This window comes from Epinephelus lanceolatus, chromosome 3, assembly GCF_041903045.1.
Source record: "Epinephelus lanceolatus isolate andai-2023 chromosome 3, ASM4190304v1, whole genome shotgun sequence".
Taxonomy (NCBI): domain Eukaryota; kingdom Metazoa; phylum Chordata; class Actinopteri; order Perciformes; family Serranidae; genus Epinephelus; species Epinephelus lanceolatus.
In genome coordinates, this window is record NC_135736.1 from 13,920,162 (window position 1) to 13,941,985 (window position 21,824).

At 40.4% G+C, this 21,824-nt stretch overlaps 1 protein-coding gene across 2 annotated transcripts in view; it reads left to right on the forward strand.

Moving 5' to 3' along the window:
- The window catches only part of evi5l (ecotropic viral integration site 5 like), a 61,557-nt gene that overhangs the window by 22,515 nt on the left and 17,218 nt on the right, over positions 1-21,824 (forward strand). The window contains exons 3-13 of one of the 2 annotated variants that reach the window (XM_033623924.2): positions 1,974-2,163; positions 4,900-5,124; positions 6,812-6,886; positions 7,149-7,274; positions 7,450-7,593; positions 7,706-7,795; positions 9,219-9,316; positions 10,391-10,451; positions 10,583-10,636; positions 11,114-11,146; positions 13,422-13,562. In XM_033623924.2, coding sequence (XP_033479815.1) covers positions 1,974-2,163; positions 4,900-5,124; positions 6,812-6,886; positions 7,149-7,274; positions 7,450-7,593; positions 7,706-7,795; positions 9,219-9,316; positions 10,391-10,451; positions 10,583-10,636; positions 11,114-11,146; positions 13,422-13,562 — 1,237 coding nt within the window. The remainder of the gene's footprint in view (positions 1-1,973; positions 2,164-4,899; positions 5,125-6,811; positions 6,887-7,148; positions 7,275-7,449; positions 7,594-7,705; positions 7,796-9,218; positions 9,317-10,390; positions 10,452-10,582; positions 10,637-11,113; positions 11,147-13,421; positions 13,563-21,824) is intronic. The other variant, XM_078165335.1, reaches the window with a different exon arrangement.

The following is a 21,824-nucleotide window of genomic DNA, read 5'->3' on the forward strand; positions in this document are numbered from 1 at the left end:
AAATAGTGATCAACTTCCATTTTTTTGTGCGTGACTTCCGGTCAGCCGCTTTCCTTCATGCTTTCCCTTACTGGAGCTAACGGTGCAAGCTATTTTTTTTTTCAATTTTCAGTTGTTTATGTTAGTCAATCAGTTAGTTAGTTAGTTAGTTAGTCTGTGTATTTTGTATAACGTTAGATAACTGTGCCCACGTTTCCATTATAACGGAAATTTATTCCCCCTAAACGCGAATCTATCTTTTTTTCCCTTTTCTTTCTTTCTTTCTGTCAGCGACATACACTCCTAACACAGGACGGGTTGTTTTAATTGACTGAGTTGATCATTAAGCCATATGCGCGGATCGGCTCTGATAGCACCCGAATCAGCATATACGCATCAACCATCCAGCCGTTACAACATGATTGAGCTAACAAAGCAGTTTTGTGTTGCTATGTGTGGTATTTATTCAGTTTTGGGAAATCACAATGTCTAGAAAGCATCAGTGGCTGCAGCTGACAGGGACAGCTAACATTAACACTAGCAGCAATGTTAACATCAGGATCGTCATCCGTTAAAAGCCTCCCGTTGTCGGATACGACATGAAACTACTCCAATTAGCTCAATCATATTGTAACTAAGACATCCGCTGGAGAAAATATTTTTTTCACGGGCCACTTTGTGAGTTTAGTGAGTTATTACAGACACGGCTAATGGCTAACAGCTAACGGTTAGCCCAGCTAATCTACGATAACCATGTTATTAATTACACACAGAGAAAATACTAATGTTTGTTCAGTCATTGTGTTTATAGACTTTACAAACATCAGATTAGTCTAAACGGTGATATAGTGATGTGAAAAATGTGATATATACATATATATAGCTAAACTCAGCAAGGTAAACAACAAGGGGATTCCCATTTACACAGTGGTAAGAGTGCTGGACCGGAAGTGTCGCACAAAAAAACGGAAGCTGGCTGCGTTCTGTTTTGCCTCCGTGTTTCCGTGAAAAATAAGGTGGATACAAACCAATAGTTTGTATGCTCATGCAGACAGCGTAGAACTGAGTGTTGGAAATATGGCCCGATCTCTAGTGCCCCATACTCCACCAACCACCTTTACAATATGGACTTTGTATTGTACAGTATGTAAAACAAAGTATTAAATGTCCAGTGTTTAGGATGTATTGGGTGGAAAATGCAATGGAAGAAGTTTCAGTTGGTTGCAAATTGAAACCAACTAAAACTTCTCTTGTGTGCCAAGCGTGTAAAACCACAGTGGGCGACACAAAAACACTAATGGCTCTGTAGAACAAGCATGGCAGACTCTGTGGAAGAGGACCGCTCTGTATGTAGATATAAACAGCTCATTCCAAGGTCACGAAAATACAATGATTCTTAGCTTCAGGTAAACTAATGAAAACATAGTTATGAATATTATATACCGTTTCTGCCAATATATTCCCTTTAATCCTACACATTGTACCTTTAATGCAAATAAGCTATATGCTTGCTAAACATCTAACTCTAGGATTTTTGTGCCCAGAAATGGAGTATATTAATTTCAAATGTTGGGATAGGTTGAAAGATATAAAATATAGATAAAATGGAATGTTTATTTTATTGCTTTGACTCACTAGAAGCTCAATTAAAGGCCAACTGCTCCCTCATTAGTCTAACCCTATGCACAAAGGCATATTGTTGCTTTTTTGCCAATTTAAAATTTTAATAGCCGACCAGCTTTGTGTGTAATATCCTCATGGGTCAGCCTCTGATTCTGTAGTTTAAGGTAACAAGCCCTGAGGCGTCTGGTGCCTCTGCAAGGTTGTGCACAAACTCCACTGATCCTTGCAATGTCACAATCTGCCTCAATGTCATATTTGCCTGCTGTGACTCCTAATGCTCATCTTAGCCTCCCTGTCACTCTCCAGCGTGTGCACCAACGTGTGTAAGACAACGTCTACATCATGTCCTCATAAACTGTCCTTTCACACAGGTTGCTGGAGGCTGATTCCAAATCCATGCGGTCGATGAGCGGTTCACGGCGCAACAGTGGCTCCTCACTAGTGTCCAGCTCCTCGGCCTCCTCCAACCTGTCACACCTGGAGGAGGATACCTGGATCCTGTGGGGCCGCATCGTCAACGAGTGGGAAGAGTGGAGGCGCAAGAAGGACAAACTCCTGAAGGTGAGGATCAGGGACTGGAGATGATGAATTAAAGATCATGTTGTCCCAGGCAGCATTTTCCAAAGAATGAATCATCAAATAATGATTAAAAATGAGAACATCAATAAGAAGATTATCAGCCTCCTCATTTTATTTTTACATCTTGTTGGTCAGATTTCACAGGAAGTTTACTGGAACAACACAGAAAGAGGGCCCTGTAAATCCCTGACTCATTGCACTATTCATGCAGAGGCTGGATGGCCATTTATATCCATCTGTTTTTATTCATAAGGTCACAGTGCGTCCTTTTTACCCATGTGCATGTGTGTGACAGAAAAATGTAGCTCCGTTCTGCCTGAGGGCCCACGGCTTATATTTGCTCATGTTCCCCAAAAACTGGAAAGAAAACCTCAATGAGCGCTGCCTAACACCTAGGTCAGACAGCGCACCGCAGTGCTTTTTGCAGCTAGCTGTGCCTTTTTTTGGTCGTTGTTGTTGTTGCTAGGCAACCACCAAATCACCTGTCCTTCACTTATTCTCTATTTGCTTTGAAGTAAACTCACAAATCTGTATGTTAAAACCTGCAAAAAAATTAACAGGCAGAGAGTACTTGCTCTGGTTTTGGCTTAGGGTCAGAGGATGTTCCCAAAAGTCGCAGGGAAGTGGAGATCTGTGTGGGCACATGAGAGCTTCAAAAAGAAGATAAATCACAAGCAGTACCACTGGCTGGTCAAGGAACTTGATGATGGTCCATTCAAGGCTTATTTTAGGATGAGCTGGGGACAGTTTCACAATCTTCCGTCAGTCATCGGGCCTAATTACAGTTGGTAAAACTTTAGAAAGTAGTCGAGGCTACACTTAGTTTGATATGTTTTGCAGCTTCCCTTGGGCACCGTTAAAAGTAGGGGTGTAACGGTACACAAAAATCACGGTTCGGTACGTACCTCGGTGCACAAGTCACGGTTCATTTTTTTTCGGTACAGTAATGAAAAAAATAGACAACTATTAAATATCTTTTACTTATTGGTAACCTTATTAAAACATACCACCACAGCAGTTAACTCTTTTTACACAACTTTTGAATGAAACAAATATATATATAAAATCCTGCTGTTTTTTTAACACATTTTTTGAATGAAAAATATAAATATACATTTCAGCTTTAACAGTTTAACTCAATTAAAATAAAAAATATAGTGCAGCTGGTCAACTTTAAAGCCTGCTCAAATTCAGTTTTACTAGGAACTTACTTAGCTTTCCCACTTTGTTAAAGTGCAGTAAACAAAACATGCTTATATCTAAAGTGCAGCTTAAACAATTTTACTCAACTCCAATGGCGCTGGTTATTTCTTTAGCGTGATGGTCAGGGAAACGCTCTTTCTTTTTAAACGACGACGATATCATAGTTTGCACCAGATTGCTTTTTCTAGTCGTGCCGGTTAACGTTCAAACTCAGGTGGTGTCGCTTTAGATGCGTTAGCATGTTAGACGTGTTTCCAAGTACATACTCGACCGCTGTTCTGCAGTGTCGGCACACTGCTTTTGTCTTGTCCAGTTGTTTATTTCCATCTTCGTATTTTACCCTGAAACCAAAGTGTTCCCAAACGGAAGACTTAAGGTTTGCGGGTGGGTCTTCAGGTTCGTCAGGCTCACTTGCCATGTTGTCAAAATGCGAGAATGCACTGTACAAAGTGAAAGCGGAGATTTATGGTCGGACTCGGTTCGTCACTTAATTATGTCCATCGGGGAACTAGATATTTTAAATGGTTCGGCTCGCAGAAACTGAATTAAAATAAAACTAAATAAAATAAAATACTATCCTGCGCCCAGTAATTCGGTACAGGGTCGTGCCGAACCAAAAGTCGCATACTGAACGGTTCGACACAAATACATGTACCGTTACGGCCCTAGTTAAAAGTGAGCTATGGTTGGCTTCACACAATCCATGTATGCTTCCACTTGTCATCAGCAACACAAGGCCCACTTTTCAATCAGTCTGATTGGGCAATTACAAAAAAATGGCAGTGATGTTGGGTACTTTTTACTTTGCTCTGAGTTGAAGTTTTTTCTGCTTCGAGGCGTTCAGGGTGCTCCTGCAAAAACACGAGGTGCATAGAGTGGAAAAACGCGAGGCACTCAGTAACGCAAAAGTAGCAAGCAAAATGCTCCAGTCTCTTTGAAAACCATCACAAAAAGCCACCCCAGGCTACTAAAATGCGTTCTGTCTGATTTGGGCCTGAATCATGTTTTAATACAATACTCTTAATCTGATTAAAGTACACCAATGCCTTAAGTTGCACTGCACCAATACACCTCTCTCTTCTCCCTCTTTCTCCCCTCCTTTCCTCTGTGTGCCCTCTGTGACAAAAAGAGAAAACCCAGGGGAAGAGAAGATGGATGAGAGAAGGGACAGCAAAATGAGTCAGGGCAAAATGGGGGAGCAGACAAACCGAGCAAAATGATGCAGACTGTCTGCAAACTCTACATGGAGTGTAGCTTTAATGATTGGCTTGGGAAAAGCATGAGCAGGTGAAGAATTATTGTGAAGAGTGATGCATCAAAATGTACTGAGAGGCTGTAGTTAGGACATGATACTAAATTATCCTTGTAAATATATCTATTCATCATCCTATAATTGATTCCTCTTCTCTCATCTGCCTGCTCTTTGCTCTTTAAGAGATGCTTAAACCTGCATCCCTCACCACACAAAGGAGCAAGGTATTAATCGTCTTTCATGTCTTGCTCTTTGCCCTCCAGGAGTTGATCAGGAAGGGCATCCCTCACCATTTCCGGGCCATCGTGTGGCAGTTGCTGGGCAACGCCACTGACATGCCAGTGAAGAACCAATACTCAGAGCTGCTAAAGATGTCATCGCCCTGTGAGAAGCTCATCCGCAGAGACATCGCCCGCACCTACCCCGAGCATGAGTTCTTCAAAGGGCAGGACAGCCTGGGGCAGGAGGTCCTCTTCAACGTCATGAAGGTGAGCACTGCAGCATTTCCCGTCACCTCAAGGTCGGGCTTTCTCAGGCTTGATATTTAGCTTTTATGAAAAGGTGAGACTTAGGTCTTTTGGAATAAATGTCTGTCTGTGTGTGTAGCCATTTGGTATTCACTCTATGAGGCTTAGATGATGCACTTTGAAGTGCCAAATTAGGTACTGTTCCTCTCCTGTGGTTCTGGAAGTAGAGACAGTATGTTGTTAAAATGTTAACAATCAGGTGTCTTGGTGGCCTTCAGGTTCAAGATGCTGAACATGTATTTGTAATGTTGACAGGGACCTTTGTTGTTTTTTAATTTCCTATCAATAGGCCTGTCACGATAATTATCTAATTACTGTACGATATATGGACATGACTTTGATCATTTTGCTGTTCTCAGTATTGCCCATAGTGCTTACATGTGTGTTTGTTTACATGAGAATGTCACCAACATTTTAGCCAACATGATGCCAGAATTCACAGCAAGGTTTTCCCGACCATTACTTGGATGCAACAATTCTCTCTTTTACTCTCTTTCCACTCCTGACTACTTTTTCGAGTAAGAAAAAATTTTAACAACCCTCAAAGACAACACAGCATAGCTTACCGGTAATCTGCAGCTGCACTTTTATATTGGAAGAGGCACGGTCCTGATAGTTGTTAGCTTGCCAACCCCTGGCAATGAACTAAAAAGTCCGTCGTTTGTAGTTTTACCTTTCAACAGTTGGATGTAACAATAGTTTTCCTTTCAATAAAATTTGCCCTGTAGAGTAATGCTTACTTTCAGTGTTACAGTGAATTATGTGTATGCTTGAGGCCTGACAAACATCAGTCATGTATTGTTAAATCCTTGTTTGCTAACTTGCAGTCTTCTTCCTCACTGCCGTTGTTTCTTTGTGCTTCAGTGGCATCAACTGTTGATTAGCAGAATTGGGTGAAAACGGCAGCAAGAATGTGTGCGGTATTGCTCTGCCTGCATATTCACGTGCCTGCATGATACAAACAAAATGGGACCCACTTATAAATGTATTAATGCATAGTGCTAAACTCCACTGGCTATCTTTAATATGTTAATTATTTCATCAAAAGTTCCCAGAGCCTGAATGAATGCTTGTTTTTTCCGACCAAGTCCAAACAGAGAAATGCAGCAAATCTTTACATTTGAGAAACTGGTACCAGCATTATGTTGATAATTTGACTAAACTGATTTGGCTTAAGTGTTTGTCCAAACAATGTGTTTCAGCATGACAGGCAAGCGCTGTGTAATATTAATGATCAACAGTTACAATATTCAAATCAGAGTGACATTTTGAAACATTTTTTCCTGCTGTCATTCAGAAACAGATGCATCAAACTGGAAAGATTTGATTGGCTGTAATTAACTCCTCCATTTTGCATTTGCCAGGCTGAGTGTTACCTTCCTGATGTTATTTTGTTCATGAGACAAAATCTGTTGGGAAGCAACTAAATGTGGGGATGTGTCGTTCGCAGCCATGGAAACAAGCTTGTTGACCGTCCACTTGTCAGTCAAGTTCCCTGGTAGCTCAGCTGTGCAGGAAATGAACAGACCTCTGGTGGCTTTTTGATCCTGTTACCCACAGTCTGAGTGTTCGGTCTGGATTTCAGATGTCATCTGCTGCTGTCTGTAAACACAGCACATAAGAAATGTAATATGCTTGTGTTTTTCAGGCGTACTCTCTGGTGGATCGAGAGGTGGGCTACTGCCAAGGCAGTGCGTTCATTGTTGGTCTGCTGCTTATGCAGGTAATAATCATGTATTTCAGGAAAATGATCCATAATGAGGATATTTTGTCTCAAGGCCCTGTGCAATTTGTCTTAGGTTCATTGTAATCAATCCCACTAGGTTACTGTAATTACTACAAGACAAAGACTGTTGATTATGTAGCAGGATTAGTTGTCTCTAGAGGTTATGTGAGAAATATGTGAAACACTGTATAATAAACTGTTCAGCATAAGCAATGTCTGATTTATACCTAACAAGGGAACTTCACTCACCTCTTCCCAGATGCCCGAGGAGGAGGCGTTTTGTGTTTTTGTGCGCCTGATGCAGGAGTACCGTCTAAGGGAGCTGTTCAAACCCAGCATGGCTGAACTGGGCCTCTGCATCTACCAGTTTGAGTATCTGCTACAGGTAAAGAGGAAGCAGGAGAGTCTGTCAGCAAATAAAATGCTTGCAGTGTAACAAACATCCACAGAGGGGCAGCAAATCATTCATTTATATCTCCAGCAAGTGACTTTCTTCAGCACATCACTTTCTTTTCATGTGTCCTTTGAGGCTTAAAATCATGCTCTTTTTTTCACCTTAGGAGCAACTTCCAGAGCTGAACGTCCATTTTCGATCCCAGAGTTTCCACACATCTATGTATGCCTCTTCCTGGTTTCTCACCCTTTTCCTCACCTTCCTTCCCCTACCTGTTGCCACGCGCATCTTCGATATTTTCATGTATGAGGTAGGAAACATTTTGTGAGTGTGTGTTTAAGTGTCTGAATGTGTGTTTGACTGTTATGTTATTTTCAGTTTACTGACCGCATATAATTAAAAAAAAAACGACCTGTCTGTAGGGTCTAGAGATTATCTTCCGTGTGGGCCTGGCCATCCTGCAGTACAACCAGACTGACCTCATTCAGCTAGACATGGAGGGCATGTCCCAGGTAAGCAGCTGCAGCTTTATACGGCACGCTACAGAAATGAATTGTATGTACAGATTCAGAGTCAAAGGCTGAACGTCCCACTTAACCTTTTGCACGCAAGCTTCCTGAATGACAGATCTGCTCTGATAAAAGGAGGCTTTATTTGGTTTCACTAATTCAAAACAGAAACAGAAACCAGGACACTTTCAGTGATTGTATAGCATGCTTGTATCAGTGTTTCATATGAGATGAGAAACTGGCATGGTGTTGATTTTTACACTTTATGAAGCTTGTTGTTAAAAACAGTCCTGTGTATCTGGATGATCTGGATGGAACAGCTGTGCTAACAATCATGCAGGAAATAATTAACTCCTTGACATTTAGACATATTTTGTCATATTTGCTGTACCTGTTACTATATTCACACAGCATTAGATGAGACAGATAATCTGTGAAAATAATCATACTCCTGTGCCTACTCTGTTGCCTTGTAGCATTTCTAATGACCTTAACACAAATGAACGAAAACCAAATCAGATCTGATCCAGCTGTCAATCATTTCAGTTACTGCTCGGGAACTGTGGTCAAACTGATCAAATATAAATACAGATTCGGTTACTCCATAGCCTATTTCTCACCTCAGATGTTTTCAAAAAAATATTTTAGTTTAGCTGTAAAATGAGACGGTTGATCCGGCTGGTGGGCGGTGCTTGGTACCATGGTCAGCTATTTACAACATGCCAGGTCACAGTACACTAAAATATGTTTCTGAAAACATTTGTGGTGAGAAATAGGCAATCCAGTAACAGTGTGGAGGATAAAGAGCAACATTTTCCACGTTATCTGTATCATGTATGTCTTACAGAATTGAGTGACAGTTTCAGTCACTATACTCAATATATGACAAGTTTTTTCAGTTACCAACTGTAGCTTTATTCTGTCAATTATTTGCTTGATTAATCGAACAACAATTTTGTCAATAAAATGTGGGAAAATTGTGAAAATATGGCCATTAGCCCAAGTAGCATCCTTCTAATTTTTTGTTTGTTTTGTCCAAACTCACAAAATGTTCACTTTGTTATCATAATATGATAAATAAAAGCAGCCAATATTGCCAATACCAGCAAAATTTGAGAAGCCGAAACCAGAGAATTTGACATTCCTGAATGAAAAATGAAGAGTCATCTCACTTAATGAAATAAGGAATGTTTTAATTCAAAAAAGATACATCTGTAAACATAATTTCTTCAGCTTATTGATGGATCAATATATAAATTTAATTGTCTGTGATTCACACTATAACAGACACATCAGAGTTCCAAAAATACAGCAGCTGCTGGCTCGCCACGGGGCTTCAGCCGCTCCTCTGCATAAATTATGAGTGAGCATCTTTGTCAGTCTTGAGCTCTCTGATCTTGTGTGTGCTTCCCTCTGGGTCTGCCAGCATTTCCAGAAGGTGATCCCCCACCAGTTTGACAGCTGCCCAGACAAGCTGATCCTCAGGGCCTACCAGGTCAAATACAACCCCAAGAGGATGAAGAAGTAAGAGCGCTCATTACACAACTAACAACTACTAAGACTAAGGTGGACTTCATGTAGCCCAGTAGGATTTGTATTTTCTGTCTTACTAATGGTGAGGTGTTGGCTCTGAAACACACACATCCTGTTTGATGTGTGCATGTTTTGTTTTTGTCAAGTTGGGAAGATGCCCTTTCCTGAGCTATCGTCTTCTGATTTTTGCTTAAAAGCACTTATAATGACAACAGACCACCAATCAATGAAGCACAGCAACCAACAAATAAAGGCCCAGTGTGTAAGATTAAAGGGGATTTAGTGGCATCTAACGATGAGGATTGCAGATTGCAACCAGCTGAAGCTTCTCCCGGTCAGAGTTGCTTCAGTTTTCTTTGTTCAGGGGGTTTTTACTGGGAGCTGAATCAACTGCAGAGGTCTCCTCCTATGTAAAAACAAATCGACCCCATGATTTAAGCCAGTAAAAACACTGAATAAAGCAGTTTCCTGTTACGAATCACTGTTCCTCTGACATTATGGGCCGTACGCCCAGCACCTGCTAACGCGTGCTCACCTTTTTTCTCTGGTAACTTAAGATCCAGACGTTCAGAAGGTTTTTAGCGGGAGCCAAATTATCTGCACAAGTGTCTTCCTCTCCAGAACAAATGTACCCGATGATTTAAACCAGTTAAAAAACTGAATAAAGCCATTTCACATTTAAAAAACGTGTTCTGACACTCTTGTCAACCACAGTGGCCAACAAGAAAACATAAATGTGTCGCCAGTGTTTGGTTTGTCCCTTGTGGGCTACTGTAGAAACATGGTAGGGCAATGCCAACAGCGATCTCTATGGATAAGGACCTGATCCCTATATAGGAAAAAAAACGGCTCATTCTAAGGTAACGAAAACAATCATTCTTGTTTTTAAGTAATGATACGCTAAAGAAAATATAGCTATTATATTACATTCAGTTTCTACCAAAATATCCTCCTAAATCCTACACACTGGACCTTTAAGTTCCTCTTCACCACAAAAGAAACAAACCTCTAAATGTTAAGGTAACTCTGCATAATCCTGTGTTGTTTTTATTTATGTTTTACCAGACTTGAGAAAGAATACACCACGATCAAGAACAAGGAAATGGAGGAGCAAATTGAGATCAAGGTGTGTGTCTGCTCAACAATGTGTGCAAATTGTATGTATTCGTGCATGAAGCGGATATATTGACACTTTTAATAGTGTTTAAAAAGTGAATGGGCGATATAACTCTTCTGTACCTTTCTGTCTTTGTTCAGAGGTTACGCACAGAAAACAGGCTGCTAAAGCAGAGGATTGAGACGCTGGAGAAGGTAAGAGATGGGCTCTGATTCCAGCTTACCTAAACGCTAAAGTAAATCAGGTTTGTGCAGCACCATTGAGACGAAACATCCAGAATGCTCATCATAGGACTCATCAAGTTATCATCAGATCTTCCTGTAATGAGATAACGCTGTGGTTTTAAGTTCCTGAGCTTATTTTCTGTTGTCGGTTTTCTTTTCCTGAGGAGCTTATTGTTGAAGTGTGTATGAGTGTGTTTGTGGTTGCTGCACTCTGCCGTTTTAAATCTTCTCCTCCTCTCTGAAACACTTGTTTTCTGCAGCCTCTTTTTTCTCCTCTACATTTGTTTCGAATGATTGACTCCTCAGCCTGTGATCCCGTTTCTTTCTCCTTCTTGAATTTCCTCTTGGGTTTTCTTGTGGCGTTATCCTCCCTGGTGTCCCACTGGCTTTCACTTTCTCTTCATCTCTTTTTTCACCCTCTTGTTCCTCTTCTTCGCTGCGCTGAAGGAGAGTGCCGCTCTTGCAGACAGACTGATACAGGTAGAGTACTGTGAGCCACTTTCCCACTGACTTTGCTGTCCTCTGCCCTACTCACAGCTCCCTCCTCCTCCTCCTGTTCTTCTGTCTGCTCTACTGCACTGCTTCTCTCCCTCTTATTAACAACAACTAGCTAAAAGTGCATGAAAAGAGTATTGCTGAATATCTGCTCAGTCCACAAGGCCGTCCTGTAAACCCAGAATGCATGTACTGTTTATCCATGACGGAAATATGGTCTAATGAGGTTGTACAATCCCCGCATGTGGCATGTAAGAGTTTATAATCATCACTACTATTACTGTTACACATTTTCATTATAAATACATCTCACCAAAATGTGAATGATATATTACAGTTAGACATTTTTGGTAATGCATTTATTTGCTTTCTTGCTGAGAGTTCAGTAAGAAGACTGTTATGTCTGTGTGCTGAATATGAAGCTACCAATGGGAGATGATTAGTCTAGCTTAGCATAAAGACTGGAAACAACAGGGGAAACAACTAGCCTGGCTTTGTCTAAAGTTGGAAAAAAAAAATCTGCCTACCAGCGCCCAAGTTCATTAATCAACATGCTATATCTTTTTTGTTACATTGTGGTTTTACAAGGGCGGCATGGTGGTGTGGTGGTTAGCACTCTCGCCTCACAGCAAGAGGGTTGCCAGTTTGATCCCGGGTGTGGGAGCCCTTCTATGCGGAGTTTGCATGTTCTCCCCGTGTCAGCATGGGTTTTCTCCGGGCACTCCGGCTTCCTCCCACAGTCCAAAGACATGCAGATTGGGGACTAGGTTAATTGATAACTCTAAATTGTCCATAGGTGTGAATGTGAGTGTGAATGGTTGTCTGCCCTGCGATAGTCTGGTGACCTGTCCAGGGTGTACCCTGCCTCTCGCCCGATGTCAGCTGGGATAGGCTCCAGCCCCCCCGCGACCCTCAAGAGGATGAAGCAGTTAGAAGATGAATGAATGTGGTTTTACAAGGGCTTAAACAACAGACATTTAATGTGTTAAAAGGATCGTTTGGATTTTTCCTTACTTATTTATAGTCTGTGTTACACACAGTGGATGGTGGTGTGCATGCTGGTGTGCTTGGTCATGCCCCCAATTTTAGGAGAAGCAGGCCAAAGTGCCGACACAGAAGCTAAGTAATGTACGGCTGTGCAAAATGTTTTTTAGCCACCTAAAAAAAAGTCAATCAACAAAAAAAAAACATCAATATTAGTTTAAGTTTACGCTATGTTTAGAATATTTTCACCACTTTACCCTGCCATCAGTGATACCTAATGGGGAACTGAAGCTGTTTTCTATGCTCTATTAAAAGCCACCAGATTCTTTTGACAAAAACAGTAATTTTACCAGGCAGAACACAGGAGTTGCTGATCTACCCTACCTCTTTTGGTTAGTTTACTTGTGTTATTGCGTGACTTTGGTGTTAAAAGAATTGGGTCAGATTTACCAAGGTCACACAATACCACACACTAAATAACTAACTGAGGTAGTGGTAGACCAGCAACTCGTTTGCTCTGCAACCTAAAATTACTGTTTGTGTCAAAGGAGTCTGCTGGCTTTGAAGAGAGCATGGATAGAGTAACAGCTTCAATTCCACATCAGAAATGGCTGTCTGATGGAAAGGTAAAACAGTGAAAATACACTAAATATAATGTACACTGAAACTGATATTGATTTTTTTTTAGGTGAGAGACTTTTTTAAATTGCTAAAATACCTTTTGCCATTGCCCCTGTCCACAGCAGTACATTGCTTAGCTTCTGTGGCAATACTCCTGCCTGCTTCTCTAAACTGGGGGCATGCCGACCGCCATCTACTGTATGTAATACACCGACTGTAGATAAGTACTTGATACAAAAATTAAAAAAAAATCCAAACTATTCCTTTAATTTGTGTGCAGGAGCTTTTTTTTTATCTTTGGACAGAGCCAAGCTGGTTGTTTCCCCCTGTTTCTAGTCTTTACGCTAAGCTAAGCTAAGCTAAGCTAAGCTAACCAGTTTCTGGCTGTAGCACTGTATATAACGGACATATTTAAAAGTGGTATTGATCTTCTCAGCCAACTCTCTGCAAGAAAGCAAATAGGCATACTTCCCAAAATGTCAAACTATTCCTTTAAGGCTAAAAAAGTGTGCTATGTAGCACGGTTCCCCTTAACCATAATAATGTTGCCTTTCCTAGATGCCCATAATGACCCTTTTCTCTATATTGGTATATAGTCTACATTTTAAAACTTAAACTCAGCAGCTGCTCTTGATTCATTGCCCTGCTGTCCCAGGGTCAGGTGACGAGGGCGCAGGAAGCAGAGGAGAACTACGTGATCAAGCGGGAGCTGGCGGTGGTGAGGCAGCAGTGCAACACAGCCAGCGAGAGCCTCGAGAAGGCGCAGGACACCATCAGAGAGCTGCAGCAACAGAAGGTAAACACCAACCCACAATCTGTGCACAAACACTGTGGGAGCAACTAAAACGATTGTTCCAACACAGAGGATGACGGCAGGCAAAATGTCAATTTCCCTAACATATGTTGAGCAAGAGATTTATGTAGGAAGATTTTCTCTCAAGCAGTGTATCTGCACTTCTCCTTCATGCGGTCAACTGGTAAATTATTACAAAACCAAGGCTGCTTTTGTGTGCAAAACATTAAATGTAGTTCTTGATTCCATTGATACCAGGCTCTAATAAAGACACAACTAAAAAGTACAGATAGTGTGAAAGTGTTAGCAAAATTGAGAGTTAGATAAGGAGATGACTCTTGTGTCTCTTTGCTAAATGTAAAGCTATGATTCGCTACTGAATTCAGTACTTTTAAGGGTACCGACTGAATTACATTGCTATCACCGAGTACCGATTCATGTTAAATCAGTTGGTGGTGAATTTGCAGCTTATCTAAGTTGCAGTGAGTCAGGATGATGTTGAGCAAAAAGCAGTCAAAATTGCGGATACAGTTTTTAAAACTTGGCACAGACAACGCTTGCTGCAATATTTACAATGGAAAATGCAAAGCTTGCCAGGGCAGCGTGTCTAATCTGACGACACACCTGGTCAGATACAAAATATATCTAAAGCTGATTTTTTACAACTGAAATTTCATTTTTGTCATAACAGATTCAAATAGCGATCACCACTGGGTAAACGCTACACAACCCGAGAGCCAGCAGCCACTTAGCTTAGCATAAAGACCGGAAACATGGAGATACAGCTAGCCTGGCTCCTTCCCAAGGTGATAAAATCATCCTCCAATCAACTCTACAGTTCACTTATTAATATGTAATGCCTTCTTTGTTTAATCCATATAAAACTCATACAAAGTGGTGTAAACTTCCAGGCTAGCTGTTTCCCCTGCTTCCAGCCTGTAGGCTCAGCTAAGCGAACTGTTTGTGAGCGCTAGCTGTTTAACAAAAAGACATAAGAGTGGTGTCAATCTTCTCAGTAAAGTCTTGGAAGGAAAGCAAATAAGTGCATTTCCTAAAATGTTGAAGTATTCCTTGAATACTAAATATAATCTATCTGCACATTTGCCCAAGAAAGTTGTTATAAAGACTGTTATAAAGGACATCAGCTCATCTTACAACATACAGTCAGTCTGAGGTCAGACTCTGAGCAGCCACTGTTAGATTTCAATCAACTAATTGCAACACTGATTGTCTTCACATTTCAGTGGAAATAAGTTGAAATTTTAATGCAGAAGTCACCACAATATAGGACCCATTTTGCAACCCAACCACAAGGAAGGTATGTGTTTGCTCTGACAATAACCCCTCAAGTTCTCAGTATACAGAGGACATGAAAGTTGCGTCCTAACCCCTCACCTGTAATGTGAGCACGTATGACTTGGCAGTATATCAATATTATATGGATATCAATATTGTGATGTGAGACTACATATTGTCTTAGATTTCTGTTGTCTGTTGTCTTTTCCTGCTTTCAAAGGCTGTATTACAGTAAAAGGATGCCATTTTATGAACATAACGGTCTAGCTGTTCTATTATTTCCCTTATGACTTTATTTACCCATGTCGTCATCATATCCACTTGACTGATGATTATTTATCAGAAATCTTATTGTTTAAGTATATTTTGTGAAAGCACCCACAGTCCTCTCAGTCCTACAATATTGTCGCGATATTGATACTGAGATCTTTGGTCTGATACAGCAGCAGCAGTCCGGCTGTGACAAACAGAGTCATTTACAGCATTGATTATGTTACCTGCACACTAATATTCCACTATTAATGAGAATATGACAATGTTCTGAATTTCATGCGGGTCATGTAAACAGCACATGATGTTTGGATTTTCTACATTAGGCCTTTTTCCGAGCGTATTATTTTCTGATGTGAGAGGTGTAGGATGTGCCGGTATTATCGGGTTTTATGAACATTATTTAGTGGGTTAGTATTTAGTAACTTTATTTATGTATACAGCGCATTCGGAATATGCGTCTCAACTGGGGTTTTTCCACAGTTTGTGACATACGGCCTTTTGTCTGTTTACAGTGAGCTCTACATGTAGTCACGGAAACGTTGTACACAAACCAACTTGCCAACAGTTTGCAAGGCTGAGGAGGGATGCATGCCCGAAAGAAAAGTACAATTTTCTGATCTGAAAAACAAATACACCAACTTTTTGACATAATGAAAGACTTGGATGTCAACAGATTTCTGAATATGAGCGAGTTTTGCAACGCCGACCTTTTCAAAATGGTAGATGAAGGCATGAAAGAGGAAGGCAGTGCTCACATGGTCCAACATGATAAAAGACAATCAAAATGTGCCCAGCTGCATGTAAATAGGAGCATTAGTGGGATATTTTTTTAATTAGACTAGTAAACAGCTTAGTAGGAATATTGTCTTTTTTGGAATAATTGTACACATAGCCATTTACTTTCTAAAATGGTCCATTGAATAGAATAGAAACATATTACTGTCTGCTTTGTAGTACTAACTATTGTCATGTGAAGCGTCTTTGAGTGTCTTGAAAAGTGCTCTATGAATAAACTGTATTATCTTTAGTTGTAGTAGCACAAGAAGTTTTAAAGTGCTTTAGAGAAGAAAAAGAAGATAGACAGGATGGTGAAAACATGGACTCAAACTGCACGAACCGCAAATGATAGTTTTCATATCAAGAAAATATCAAACAAAAACAACTGAGCTGTAAAATATTGTCATAAATTTTTATATTTCCACATCATGAAGGTGACCAGATATACTAGCTGTACACATAGATACAGCAGTGCTGCATGAAAATGAGAAGTTACTCAACTGGCAACTTGTCGTCTTAAAAGCTTCTTCTCTGTTTTTTGTAGGTGGAATGCAGTGTAAAGTTGAGATTAAAAACAAATGAAAAGGCTGTACTTTTTAGTCTGTTGGATCAGTTAATGTGTTGGGGACAAGTTAGTATATGGAGGGAAAATAATACGTATAAAGTAAAAAAAGATTGTATTTTTTTTAGCACTGAATGACTTATCCTTTCTTAGAACTATTCCTGTGATATTATTGTCAGCTTGTGTGTAGTGACATTATATTGACCTTAAACACAGAGGTTTAACAAAGATTTTGAGTACAATTCCTTCCACATTTGCAAAAAAAAAAAAAAAATCTGGGGTATGTGCAAAGATTCGCAGCATTAAGAATTTAAAGAACATGCACTGTGCAGAGATACAGATCCAAAGATGTGCATTAACATGGGCTATATTAACTGAAGGTTTAAACTCGCCAATCATTCTGCTTTTATTGCATTTTATTTTTTGACATTTCTGTGCTTCTTCCGCGTTAGTCAAACAGCCACATCATCACTCACATATTTAAACACACCCACTTCAGGAACAAGTCACCCAGGGTAACAGCACAGTACTAACAGAACATTTTGTCCTCACGTTAAAATCTGAGGAAACACAGTTGTGGTAATTATTTGCCCAACAGCTATCAAACCTGAAGTCTCTGTGTTTATTAATTGATATTTGTTTTGATTTTTTTTTTCCCCTGCATTTCATATTTTGTGTTTTTTTTTTGTTGTTTTTTTTTAATAACAAAGAAGCGACTCACACAGTCATGTCTCCATTCGAAGCTCAGAGGAAATGACTGACTTACTCATACACTAAGCCTGCAAAGCTCCCCGCCCCGAGACAGATACAGTCTGTTGTAGTTTGGACAGTTTGGGGGTTTTTGTGTTTCAGCTCTGGACTCCAACACATGGAATTTAAAACAAAGCGATTATACTACCAACGACTATATATGGTGCTGCTCTTACTGTAATTGTAGGATGTTTACATCCAGAAAGGGCTGTGCAAGTTCAGTCAGCACGTTAAATTCACAGTCACCACTTCAGCTGAAATCCAGACTTTATTTGTACAGCACTTTTCATACAAACAAAAAGAGAAGAGCCAAAACAATGTTAATCATAAAGCCGTCTAATCATAAAGACTGACATTTTTTTTGGCTAGGTTAAAAACATTGCGTCTTGCTTTTTAAATGTTTGATCACCCATTTGTTATATTACTGATGGTAATTTTAATAAACCATATTTGATCATACAGTTAGCATGAAAACAGTTCTAAAACTGTTTTTCTGAATTTATCAAATATGTGGATTTAAGTACATCTAGTCAAGTATTGCATAAGTACAACTTTAAGATACTTTAGGTACTTCTCCCACAGTTTAAAGGGAAATACCAAATCTTTTACGCCAGAGGCATTATGTTTTCGGCTTCTCCATCCGTACCTATGTCATATTCTTGTGAACGCGATATCTCAAGAACACCATAAGGGAATTTCTACAAATTTGGCCCCAAATTCCACTTGGACTCAATGACGAGCTGATTAGTTTTTGGTGGTCATAGGTCAAAGGTCAAGGTTATTGTAACTAGGGTTGGGTACCGAAACTCGGTACTTTTTGTACTTGGTATCGATTCACGTTGGTACTACCAGGTACCGATTCACTTAAAATGAAACGGTGCCAAATTTCGGTACCTGAGGTGGAGGCGGAGCGAGAGCGCATGACTCGCACCTCAGACTCAGCAACAATGGCGACAAAAACAATGTTCAGACAAAAGTTAACATGCAGCACTGTTCCTAAATGTTCTCAATAAAATGTTGAAACTGAGAAGTTTAGACTATGGGCCCGAACGACGCATAGTGCGTCCAAATTCACACCCGTTTTTCTCTGTGGATTTTCTCCGCGACCGTGCGTCATAGCGAGAAGCCACGCATATCAGCGGAAACAGCAGAATTGTAGCTTTCCGACAAGGCCAAGCACTTGTTGGTAATCCAATGTTTTCACAGCGAAAAATTACAATAAAATGATGTATAACAGAGCTTTCATACAGCTTTGCACACACATTACTCTTGGATGGATTACTCGTAAATGCAGGCTCGCACAGAAATGCCACGCATATCACATGAAAGCGCAGGACCACACACATCATTGTGCTGTCATCCCATCACGCTCTAAATACAGATCAATTGTCTACAAAATAAAAACTTGACGAGTTTCTTTACAATCCATTATACAGATCTTGTTATCAGTCACTTCATATAGTGAGGAATATCGTATCTTACCACATCTTAGGCTTGCGTGTGTTTCTCCCTGTCTATCCACACTTGTAGTCCGGCTTTCAAGATGCAAATATCTCCATATTGTCCAGTTGACACTCCATCAAACTTTGTATGACAAGACCAGCCACTTCACCTTTGCGCACCCAGACAACTGCAGCCTAATGCATGCTGACAGGGCCGTAGTCACCGTATACATTGAGGGGGACACGTGCCCCCCCACCAATGCCCAAAATGTCTCCCCAATATATAACTGAAACTGAAAAACAAATATTATCTTGGAGGACATCATTGCACTTGGTTGACTATTTTTCTATGATCTTAGATGTAAATATTGCATGTTTCCTTCAGATAAAACACATTTTTGACTTGTGAATGAGTCAATAGAATTTGTTTTTTTCATTGATATAAAAATTAATATAAAATACAGGCACATAGAAGGACATGATATGATGGCAAATCTGGTTAGCCCAGATTGTCCTGGAAAAAACAAGATATAGCATGTGTATGTAACCTTTATAATGACTGTGATATGAGCTTAAAAGTAAAGACAGTAAAAATACCCCAAAAAGGCCTAGGGCCTATAGGGTTAAAAAGTACCGAAATAAGGTACCGTTTGGTACCGGTACCGAATTCCAGATACCGGTACCATATCGCTTCAATTATGAACGGTACCCAACCCTAACTGTGACCTTGTCTGTCTCAATCTGGTGAACACGATACCTCAAGAACAGCATGAGAGAGCTTCTTCAAATTTAGCACAAATATCTACTTGGATTCAACAATGAACTGATGAGATTATGGTATAAGGTCAAGGTCAGTGTCACCTCATTTTTCTCATTCCTGTGAACACAATATCTCAAGTATACAGTACAGGCCAAAAGTTTGGACACACCTTCTCATTCAATGTGTTTTCTTTATTTTCATGACTATTTACATTGTAGATTCTCACTGAAGGCATCAAAACTATGAATGAACACATGTGGAGTTATGTACTTAACAAAAAAAGGTGAAATAACTGAAAACATGTTTTATATTCTAGTTTCTTCAAAATAGCCACCCTTTTCTCTGATTACTGCTTTGCACACTCTTGGCATTCTCTCCATGAGCTTCAAGAGGTAGTCACCTGAAATGGTTTTCCAACAGTCTTGAAGGAGTTCCCAGAGGTGTTTAGCACTTGTTGGCCCCTTTGCCTTCACTCTGCGGTCCAGCTCACCCCAAACCATCTGGATTGGGTTCAGGTCCGGTGACTGTGGAGGCCAGGTTTCTGCCGCAGCACTCCATCACTCTCCTTCTTGGTCAAATAGCCCTTACACAGCCTGGAGGTGTGTTTGGGGTCATTGTCCTGTTGAAAAATAAATGATCGTCCAACTAAACGCAAACTGGATGGGATGGCATGTCGCTGCAGGATGCTGTGGTAGCCATGCTGGTTCAGTGTGCCTTCAATTTTGAATAAATCCCCAACAGTGTCACCAGCAAAACACCCCCACACCATCACACCTCCTCCTCCATGCTTCACAGTGGGAACCAGGCATGTGGAATCCATCCGTTCACCTTTTCTGCGTCTCACAAAGACACGGCGGTTGGAACCAAAGATCTCAAATTTGGACTCATCAGACCAAAGCACAGATTTCCACTGGTCTGATGTCCATTCCTTGTGTTTCTTGGCCCAAACAAATCTCTTCTGTTTGTTGCCTCTCCTTAGCAGTGGTTTCCTAGCAGCTATTTGACCATGAAGGCCTGATTTGCGCAGTCTCCTCTTAACAGTTGTTCTAGAGATGGGTCTGCTGCTAGAACTCTGTGTGGCATTCATCTGGTCTCTGATCTGAGCTGCTGTTAACTTGCCATTTCTGAGGCTGGTGACTCGGATGAACTTATCCTCAGAAGCAGAGGTGACTCTTGGTCTTCCTTTCCTGGGTCGGTCCTCATGTGTGCCAGTTTCGTTGTAGCGCTTGATGGTTTTTGCGACTCCACTTGGGGACACATTTAAAGTTTTTGCAATTTTCCGGACTGACTGACCTTCATTTCTTAAAGTAATGATGGCCACTCGTTTTTCTTTAGTTAGCTGATTGGTTCTTGCCATAATATGAATTTTAACAGTTGTCCAATAGGGCTGTCGGCTGTGTATTAACCTGACTTCTGCACAACACAACCGATGGTCCCAACCCCATTGATAAAGCAAGAAATTCCACTAATTAACCCTGATAAGGCACACCTGTGAAGTGGAAACCATTTCAGGTGACTACCTCTTGAAGCTCATCGAGAGAATGGCAAGAGTGTGCAAAGCAGTAATCAGAGCAAAGGGTGGCTATTTTGGAGAAACTAGAATATAAAACATGTTTTCAGTTATTTCACCTTTTTTTGTTAAGTACATAACTCCACATGTGTTCATTCATAGTTTTGATGCCTTCAGTGAGAATCTACAATGTAAATAGTCATGAAAATAAAGAAAACGCATTGAATGAGAAGGTGTGTCCAAACTTTTGGCCTGTACTGTACCTTGAGGGAATTTCTTCAAATTTGGCACAAACGTCCCCTTGGACTGACGAATAAACTGATTAGAATTTGGTGGTTAAATGTCAAGCTCACTGTGACCTCACAATACATGATTTTGGCCATAACTTAAGAATTCTTACACTAATTATGACAAAACTTATCACAGATGTCTAATTGAATGATGAAGTAATGATTTTTTTATCCAAAAGATCAAAGGTCAACTTGATTGTGTCATCATAATTCAGTGTCATATCTCAGGGGCAGAAGGGGAGACATTTGGTCAGATACTGAATTGGTGACACTGATCTTGGGTGTCCATTTGGAAACTGTGCTGACTGTATAGATCTTCTTTGTGTGAAGCATCCATGTGTTCACAGACATGGTGCACAGAGGCAAAGTACTGATACTTTAAGTACATTTTGCAAATAATACTTTCACTTTTACAAAGGAGTGTTGCAGAGAATATGTTTTTGGTTCTGTTTTTTTGTCAGCAGGATCAAAAGAAACTACTGGCCCAAATTTCATAAAACTTAATGGCTGGGTGAAGCAAGAGTCTACATATTACACATATATACACATATTTTTTATTACTTTTGTTAACGAGATTGGGCATTTGGCCTAGGCGGAGTGCTCCC